Here is a 10,504-nt window from a genome sequence, read left to right as displayed (position 1 = left end):
CGATTCTCGATTCCACTTTTTTTGGAACTAGTCCTTAGTGGATGGTTCTTGATTATAAGGTGGAAACCGCCCACCCAATCATACTCACCCCTACTACCTATGTAAAAATTGTATTTAGATGACAATTAATGTACTTTGTACCATCTACTTATAACATAATTTGAGTTCATATAGATACTAAATTTAAGTATTCTTGGCTCAGTTAATTGTAGCGTACCATAATTTTTCTTATCAAATATTAAAACATATGTAACTTCAACTTTATGAAACTTTTAAATATGTTTGAAACGTCTCTCTATATATGATAGGAAGTAGTATTTAGACGGGTAAGTACACATATCGAAATTTGGTAAAATTATCGAGCCACACGAGAAAAATAATGCCAGGAATCATGCCACAAGACAAGCACATAATAATAAAGAGAAGTGCCGGGTGATAAGCACAAAAGCAATTAGTCTCTAAATTCCAACTTCACCTACATATATATATATATATATGTATATATATATATATGTAGTATTGAGTCATTTTTTTCTTAGGGAAAAACATTAATTTTAATTTTAAATATATATTCTTTTTTTTTTTGGGTGAAATATTCTTTTTTATTTTTCTGAATCAAGAGGGATTGTAATATTGTAATAGTTCGCGTCCATCTCAAAACCTGGACACTTGCCGCCTAACCTCCTGTCTCCGCCGCTTTCCCGGAAACGCCTCGCCGTTCCTGTCCGTAGAACCCTAAAACCCTAACCCCCTCACCATTTCTCTCTCTGCAACTCTCTCTCTCTAGAAAAACCACATTGGCTTTGGCTTCAACATGCCGACCCTGAAGGGCAAAGGCTCCAAGAAGAAGGGCGGCGCCATGGCGCCCAAGAGGGGCAACAAGAAGCACTCCCTAAACGAGGACCCCTTCTTCAGCCGCCAGAAGCGGCGGCGGGTCGACGACGACGACGGCGCCGACGACGACGACGGCGGCGGCGATATAATACCCAGCGACGCCTCCGACGAGGAGGAGGGCGGCGGCGGCGTCGCGGGAGAGGCGGAGGAGTCCGAGTTCGACCGTGAGACCGCGGACGAGAAGCGGCAGCGGGTGGCTAAGGAGTACCTGGAAAGGATTCGGGCGATCGCGAGGAGGGAGAAGGAGGATGAGGATGAGGGCGAAGAGGAGGAGGACGAGGAGGAGGAGGATGATGTGTTTGGGGGGAGAGAGAGCGACGGAGTCCGGGATTCGCTCGTCTCGAAGATCCTGCAGCAGGAGCAGCTCGAAGACAGCGGTAGAGTACAGCGGCGAATGGCTTCCAGGTGCCTATTTTGGTTATTTTTGTTGTTCATTTAGCAATTCTGACGATCATGTGATCGGTTAAAGCTTGCACTTTTTTGCTGAATGTGCTCTGTTTTTTGTGTTTAGTTGGAACTTGCTGATCGAATTAAACTCTTGTGCACTATCATATGATGTGTTGATCACTTTCTCTCTGCTAACTATACCGATTGAGTGGCTGATTATGTGCTCTTGAGATAGCCAGAGATGCTGATTTTGAACTCAAAGGATGGGTTGACAACGTTCCTTTTGGGCTATTCCACTACTTAGACAAAAAGGAAGAGCAGTTTTTCGATGGCCCCATCCAGTGTGGAGATTGGGCATAGATAGTTTGCTCTAGGTTATGCCACTTCTCTAAAAGCAGGAATTGATGAAATGAATTGCAGAAAGACGGAAACGGCTTTAAGGGAACAGTGAAGGAAATTCATATGATATTATGTTGTCTGATTGGGGATAGTCTATACAAGTACAAAGCCTACATTTGCATGTGCAATCAACTACTCGCACTTTCAAAATAAGAGATAAATCATCAATAACTACTTGCTAAAAAAATAGTTACTAAGAACTACTCCTGCTCCCCTCAAGATGGAAGAATTGATAACCATCCTTTTCTTGCACTTTGGGTTCACCAGTAACTTCCACTCTTCTACTAGCTGCCTCTAACGAAATACCTTGTAGAAAGTGGACATCAATAGGAGGTTAACATATCACGTTTCTACCACTTTCTGGTGACTTATGATACTCATCTGGTGCGAAGCTCTTCAGAGTCTATTTCTTTTTGCAAAAGTGTATCATTGATGATATAATGATCTTAATGTAATCATTATTGGTACGTGGAAGCATGTCTGGTTAAACCCATGGTTGTATTTTGTTATTGTGCTCTTTGGAATTTGCAACTAATTGTATTCGGAATGTTGTTAGTGTGCATTTTATTTTCATCATCTAGCATCCGGCATTCTAATTGGCTCTCTCAGAGATTTTCTCCCAATGACTGGTTATTTTCAATCCTTGACTTGCTTTGCAACTAATTGTACTCACATAATCTAGCATGCTTTATAATTTCATTATCTAACATGCAACGTTCTAATCCATGCTGCTGGATATTTTCTCTATGTGAGTGGTTAATTTAAAATTTTCAATCCTTGACTATTAATTGATTTTCTTCATGAGGAGGCTAAATCATTGATTCATGCACTTTCTCATGCTGAAGTATGAAACTCATCTGATGCAACATTTGGGTAATGAAGATGTTGAACTGTCATGTGGCAGGGTTAAAAAGCCTGAGGCCATTGATAATTTTTGCACCTTAGTAAAGCACCGGCATTCTGTCACGGCTGTAACATTGTCTGAGGATGACTTGAGGGGCTTTTCAGCATCAAAAGATGGTACCATATTGCATTGGGACGTAAGCAGTGGAAAAAGTGAAAAGTACGTTTGGCCTAGAGAGGAAACACTGAGGTCTCATGGAACCAAGGATCCGCAAGGTCGGGCTAAAAAGCATAGTAAACATGTTTTAGCTTTGGCTGTTAGCTCAGATGGGAGATATTTGGCCAGTGGAGGCCAAGACCGCCATGTTCATTTGTGGGATACTAGGACACGTGAGCACATTCAGGTAATTATCTCCTTCTCTGGTTTGTCATGTAGAAACTCATGGTTTTATTTTGGAGCACAATGAACTTCTTCTAGAGGAGATCTGGTCCTCTAACCATGGGACCAAATTTCTCACGAGAGCAGTTCACTGTTGCACACAAATTGTGTTTATATTTCATTTATACAATTTGCTTACTTGATTCCTGCGTTGGCACTCCAGGAATTGGCTTCTTAGAAGCATTCCTTTCACCCTGATTATCTGTTAGGGAAGAATTAGATGACTGATTAGGTGGTGAGAAGTGCTGCAGCTTGGTCATGTATTTTGTTCACTAGAATGCACTTATGTTGAACGGATGGGTCTTACTTTTAATCTAATTGCTACAACTGGCAGGCTTTTCCAGGTCATAGAGGACCAGTGTCCTGTTTAACTTATAGGCAAGGCACTTCGGAACTTTTCTCTGGTTCTTTTGATCGAACAATCAAGATGTGGAACACGGATGACAGAGCTTACATTAGCACCTCGTTTGGCCATCAAAGTGAAGTTCTAACTATAGATTGCTTAAGAAAGGAACGTGTTTTGACTGTGGGGCGTGATCGGACAATGCAATTGTTTAAGGTAAAATTTGACCTTTAATTTCTTGTTTATTTGGTTTGTCTAGTTCTACTCAAATGATCTGCAAGTCAACTGAGCAATTGGTCATGTTCTAGTGCTTATTTATACTGGTTCCTTTGGCTGGTTCATTATTCTCTAGAGTTGGCAATTGGATTAGTTGATTTGGTTTTGCAGGGGCTGATTGGTTTTAGGTGATCTTGGTTTGCACTTCCTCAAAACAGTTTAGTTTTGGATTCTAATTTCTTGGTGGTGTTTTTTTTTGCTATATTCCGTATTATCTTTTTTGAAGAGTTGGGCTAAGATTATGATTGTGATGGGTAGGTGTGATGTGGGAAGATAATGATCTGATTCAATCAGATCTGAAGGCACTGCTTCTGGGATATGAACAGTACATTGAAAGGGTAACTTGGGGCTTAAGGTGGTCTTTTTGGAGAATTATGAGGAGTATATAACACATAATGACTTTATCTTACCCTTTGCTTTTAGAATCTACAACTTCTTTCTTATAAAAAATAAAAAAAAATAAATAATAAACGGAACTTTATCTCTTCATGTAATGAAATATGATATCGATTAGTCTTATAACTGCTTTAAATTTCTTAAGATCTTTCGAGAAGTCTAAATAGCAACTTAACAGCAGTGATGCAAATGGTTACTTTCAAGAGGTGGTCATGGAATACTTTTTCTTGTGGAGAATGGTTATGAGTGCCTTTACTTGATTATTTGTCAATCATATAGTCAATTCGGAATTAGCATTTGAATACTACAATTCTCATATGCTAAATCTGCATGTTGGGATTGTCATTGAGATTTCTTGGTGCTTCTTTATACTCCTTGAAGAAATACTAAATGCTATTGTTTACAAAATATTGGGTTTCATGGCTTTCCACCTCTTTAAGCAGATTCCAGAGGAGACAAGAATAGTTTTCAGAGCTCCGGCATCATCTTTGGAATGCTGTTGTTTTATTAGCAATGATGAATACTTGACTGGCTCGGATGATGGAAGTGTCCAGCTCTGGAGTATGCTACGAAAGAAACCTGTTTACATTGTTAAGAATGCTCATCCTTTCTTGCCTGAGGACAATAAGTTTGATAACAGAGACAGCGAAAAAATCCCTAATGGTCATGCAGGTAGAGCTGAGATTAACATTCTTTCAGTTTTACTGTTCCAGCTTGGAGTGACCGAATTTCCATTTTTTCATGTGTTCAATATTCCCAATCAACCTTCATTAGTTGGTGCTGATTTTTTTCTGTATGGGACAAAGAAAAACTTTTAACTCTTCTTTACGTATAAAATATATATGCAATTTCCTCTTCCAAAAACTCATCCTTCCCCTTTTCAATGATTGGCTTATGTATTTTCCGGTCTTTTGTTGTTTGAAAAGTGTCTTATAAATGTCGACTTTCTGGAGGTTGAAGTTATTCCTTTATATTCTTTCAGTAACTTGAGAGTTAACTTTACTATTATGATTTCTACTTGCAGAGAATTTCAAATCTAATCTTGAAAACAATCATCACTCAACAGCATATTCATGGGTCAGTTCAGCCACTGTGTGCAGAGGTAGTGATCTTGCCGCCTCAGGTGCTGGAAATGGTTATGTTCGTCTGTGGGCTATCGGGAGTGAGAAAAAAGATATTCAGCCCTTATATGATCTTCCACTGGTATGCTGTAGCATCATATTACCTTTGGTTTTGTTACTTTTTGAGATTTTTAACAAGTAAAAAATTTCTCCAATATGCTTCTTGAGCGATGATTTGCATCTGGTGATTATAGTGATTTCCTCTTGGCCATCATACACTTAGCTGTTTGTTGACTTTAGCTTACTATTTGAGAGTCTTGTTTTTAGTCTCCTAAAGATAAAGGCTCATCATGGCCAAGACATGGTTGTCCTTAGGGAACCATGACAGCTTATAAGATGTTTGTTTGGTAGATGTGAAGATCTTTTCGGCAACCATGGTTTGAAGATTTAATGTTTGTTGAATTTTGTGTCATTTAACCAGTAGGGAAGTCAGTAATTTCTTCGTATAGTGTCCCAATGAGCAACCCACTGCTTATGTGCAGGAGCTTGAATGAGTTTTAACATCCTGGCTTGGTTCTTTGGAGCTCTTAATGCAGGATTTTTTCCCCTCATAAATGATGTCAGTAGGATAATCATGTGGGTCAGTACTTCGCTCTATAAGTGAAATGTTATCATTAGCGCCTAATTTGTGTGATCCTTGCACCAGTAAGATATCTCCCCATTTGAAACTGAGAGAAGCCCAAAGGAAGTGTGCTTGAAGAGACACCATAAATTATCTTTCCTTTGTTTTCATAATGCATCGTGCTAGTCTTGTTAGTCGATTTGTTGTTGAATAGAAGGGGAACTTCTACATAGGCAAACATCTTGAACACAATGAAAACTAACAATATCTCGGTCAAATAATTTTCTCTGGTAGGACCTGGTCACATAAATTAAACCCAAACTTTGTGGCTCAACTATGAAAAACTCAACCACCCCTTGTTCCTTCCTATTGTTGTATCTAGCCTCCCTTTTATTGTATGGTCTGGAATTGAATGAAATCAGCCCTTTATTTTGGTCGCTGCATCCATTTGACGGAAATTTTGGTAACAGGTTGGATTTGTCAATTCAATGGCATTTGCAAAATCTGGGGAGTTCCTTGTGGCGGCAGTCGGACAGGTGGTGCTTTCCCTTTACTTAGTTCATAACAAAATATTCTTTCTCCATGCTTAAATTACCTTTCTTGACTGAAAGAAAAATTGGTGACTCAAACATAGCTACCACTGAGGAAAGAGTTTATAGAAAGTAATTGGATACTGGAAAATCTTCAATGGTGCAAGGAGTCATTGTTTTGGTGCTTTTCAAGCACCATGTCTCTTTTTCAACATGCTTTCAGTTCAGTGATGGCACAGTGGTCAGCTAGAAAATATGAATTTCCCTGTATGATGAGCAAAGTAATTAAGAACTGATTGATCAGTTAATCTGTCAACTAAAATTATAAAAATAGCCCCTAAATCCAAGCTCCCTAATCCCTATTGCACTTATTGATCTACTTTATTCTTGAAACTTAATTACAACCTGATGAAAAGGTACTAGAGAGCAAAATGCCCACATAATATCCTGCTACCCTGTCTGTCCACAAGAACTGAGATGATCAGGACATCCTCTTGATAAAAATGTTGCCCCCAAAGCATTCATTCTATTTGAATATTGAGAGTTAATGACAAGAAGGATGTCAGTCAAATTGTCATGGTAAACTATTATTAGACTATCGTTGCATCTGTTGTCTTTTGTTGGATTGTTTCATTTTGGGAGTTGATCTTGAGTTGGAATCAGCTGATTAAAATCTAAAATAGAAGTGTAGGAACTAACATGAAATCTTGGGGAATGGGAATCACTATATGATTGTCTTTCATTTTTCATCTCAGGAATGAAAACCGACATTGTTATACTTCTCCCATTGCAGTAATTGCATTGGAAACTTCATATTGAACCATTATATGTTGCGCATGTTGGTTGTTTGGTCCCATAATAGGAATTGGTACATTGAAGATGCAATTAAACGTTTCTTACACTACTCAAGTATCGGTGGACACGCAAAAAAGAGAACCTACATGCATTGGGAGAGGGGGCGAGAGAGAGATATTTCAAATTTACATTTTGCAGAGAGGTGATAAAACATGTTGAATTTTTGCCTAGAAGTTCGATGATAAATGTTGATACTTTGGGGATAAACTGCAGACTTCAAGTCTTTTACTTGTTCTCGAATGTCTCATTGATAGTATGTACTTCTAATGTGATTGCAAATGCACCAAGTTTCTGTTTTTATCCCTTGGTACTTCATGCTTTATTTCCTGGGGGGTGTCATATGTTTGTCCAGTGTGTTTGTGTCAGTTCTTGTAGTACATAGCGGTGTTACTCTCAGCCCATTAAATGCATTGCCTATCATGTGGGGAACGTTTTTAAAGAAGTTTCTGGATATGAGGGTCTATGTGGAAGTATCTCTTGAAGAGCTATTGCATTGTCAATGATAGAAGCCAGTGTCCATTGGTGTACTAATTACATGGAGACCGATTGAAAACAATCTTCCTTTTTGAGGACTGTAAATGATGCTGTCGATTATTGCCACCACTTCATTTCAAGGAACTTAAGAATAGTTGTGCAAGTTGTTGTAGGATGGACAACTTGAACATACTAAATCAGATTTGTGGTGTTTGTTGCTTCCTCAAAATGCAACCTTCGAACTGATCATCACTTGCCAAAATCAGTTAAAAATAGCTCTCTTTTTGGCACTATAGAGTCCACATGGCCTAAAGTTGTATGATCCTGATCTAATACCGTGCTACTAACAATTCTCTGTTTCTTTGGAGCAGGAACCGCGTCTAGGACGGTGGGGACATGTACAAGCTGCCAGTAATGGCGTTGCCATCCAGTCTCTCAAGCTTTCTTAAGGGCAAACATTGGCTCTTCAATTTTGACTGATAAAGGTTGTCCTGATCTCTGTAATGATTATTCGGCTTCTTTTGTGACTTTTTACTCTATACGAGCCTTCTGTATCCATAGGTGTTTGATTACATTTTTAGAAAGAAAGAATCATCCAGAAATCAAATTTGGTGGTCTACTAGGAAAAACTAATGAGGATCAACTAGTTTTCGGAATGTTTGGTTTAATTTATGTAACCAAACAGGTGGGACCAAACTGCTTCAAGTCCATTGTTCCACATCAAACAGAAATGAGAAGATTCATTCTCCTTGATACTGCTTATCTTTGTTAACACTTAAAATGGACATTACAAGAATGGCAATCTATTTGTCATGGTCCTTGTCTCGCGTCTACCTCCGTGTTAAATAAAAGCCAAAGCATGATATCTGCGAGATATATAGTAAATAAAACAAGAATTTCCACCCTAAACAGGCCTGTGAATAGATGCGACCTTTGGCTGTAGCGGATGACTCTGTGTACTCTGTTCCACCAGATATGGCTGATATGATTCGTATCAGCCTGTAATGCAGCAGGAACATGTTAGGTAATAAGCTGTAAATGTTCACCTGAGCCTGCTAATATGTTCAATGACATTAATCAAAGCTTGAACTATTATATAATATAGATATAATAAGTTGAATATGTTCGATTTGGCTTGGATGACGAGGTGATTTGCTCTTCTCCTTGTGGTATTAGCCTATTAGATTTCAGCCTCAATACTAGAAGCACCCTAGTAGTGAAATTTGAATATATTGCGTCACTATGGAGGTTAGCGCCCTTAAGATTGACCGAGGAGCAGGATTAGTCGAGGTGCATGAAATCAGACCTGTACATGACTTGAAAATATCCAACTCCTCGGATGGACCGGCATGATTGTTTTAAATGGAAGTCAATATGATCCATCACTCTCCTCCACCAAATCATGAGAGGATGCCAAGGGAATGAATCAAGCCAAGCTCCAATCATGCCACTCTCTCTCTCTCTCTCTCTCTATAAAAACTTGGTCCTAAAGTAAGTTGACTCCACGTCTAAACACTTGACCCAAAAGCAAGCACATATTCTCAAAACCACTTCATTCGCATTATTTCGGTAAATGGATGATTTGAAAAAAGGTGTCGCCCCTTAAGAAGTTCCTTTGACTCGTTGGTTATCCAATTTTTTATTACGAGGCAACCTTTTAAGCGCCATGTCGTGGGCAAAATAGGAAGGGTCGCAACTGAGAGAATTATTATGCAGCATCTCTTACGAAAATTATAAGCTTATACACAAATTAAGTATTAGATTGTGTTTTGTATAAAAGGTTTAGAACTTTCAGTATGGCTTTCGCCATGTTTTATGCATATAAATTTCGCACGTCCCTAGTTAGTAAAAAAATTATATCGTTTCTTGGCTCATTATCTCATGAGCAGGACGCAAGCTGCTCCAGGCTGGCTACGGACACAGTGCCACCCGGCGAGGAGGGTACAACTGATAAATTGCTCTGATGATATCAAATATGAGATGGTGATGATTGATGATAATAATAATTATAAAAATGTTTATAATATGCCACGTTGTTATGTTATAAGGTCTCGTATTGGTCATTTATTAATGGCCTCCCTTTAGACTAATTATCGGTCATGTATATGCCCATGGTATTGAAAAAATTGACAATACGTTAGCATCATAATTTGTGTGATCTATGTGAATTTGTCCTCCTCAAATAGTAGATCGGTGATCACATCATATCTAATATCATGGGCTATGGACGGAAAAATTTACTTGACATCTATGAATATGATTGGATACTATTAGTCGAATGAGTGATTCACCAAGATCAGAAAGACATATGGCGTGATATCAACATTACAATAAGTGATTTAGGTCATGCCGTCATCTTGCGTTACCAATCTACACGCCTGATGAATATACAATGGTGTTATCTATTCACCATGAGACATGAATAGAATGGTCAAATACGCTTAGACTTGTCTCTGAAGTACCTTTTTATGACATATTTCATTAATTGTCATGGACCCATTAACTCATGAATAAAAACAACGCAACCTCACACTGATGTCATAATTACCATAACCATACACATCACCTATTAGTGATATCACCTAATAATGTATGCACTCTCATTTAATTAGAATCAGGAAGATACATTATGGACTAAATTTAATCAGCCCTCTTCTAAATCGCCATCAAATACATCTTTTTTCTTTCTCATTGATTAACGTTTAGATTCATGCATAATGAGAGTGAGTGTGATATATATAATAAAATAAGCAGATCCGACATCCACCTTTCATTAAGCTAAAACTAATCCTCTTGACAAATCGCACCATATAAGTTATTCTGTTTTCCTAATCTTTCTTCGAGTTTGCAACAATTGATAGCATCAGTTATGTCCATACCATTAAATTAATGGAGTGGCGTTTTCACGCTGCTGTCCTTTTCTTTTCCATTGGAAAGTTGCATGACCTTTCGCCAAGACGAAAGCATCATCCTCATTTATTAATT

The 10,504-nt window shown here is 38.4% G+C and overlaps 1 protein-coding gene across 1 annotated transcript; it reads left to right on the top strand.

The window, feature by feature from the left end:
* The first annotated feature begins 641 nt into the window (after positions 1–641).
* LOC104440715 (U3 snoRNP-associated protein-like EMB2271) lies at positions 642–8,272 on the top strand. The gene is made up of 7 exons (XM_010053664.3): positions 642–1,299; positions 2,585–2,927; positions 3,297–3,521; positions 4,421–4,649; positions 5,002–5,180; positions 6,131–6,196; positions 7,891–8,272. The coding sequence occupies exons 1-7, from the start codon at positions 815–817 to the stop codon at positions 7,966–7,968; spliced, it is 1,605 nt and encodes a 534-aa protein (XP_010051966.2). The 5' UTR covers positions 642–814; the 3' UTR covers positions 7,969–8,272.
* The last annotated feature ends 2,232 nt before the right edge of the window (positions 8,273–10,504 follow it).

This window comes from Eucalyptus grandis, chromosome 4 (assembly GCF_016545825.1).
Source record: "Eucalyptus grandis isolate ANBG69807.140 chromosome 4, ASM1654582v1, whole genome shotgun sequence".
NCBI lineage: Eukaryota > Viridiplantae > Streptophyta > Magnoliopsida > Myrtales > Myrtaceae > Eucalyptus > Eucalyptus grandis.
The sequence above is the reverse complement of the archived record's forward strand: the minus strand, read 5'-3'. Positions and strand labels throughout refer to the sequence as shown.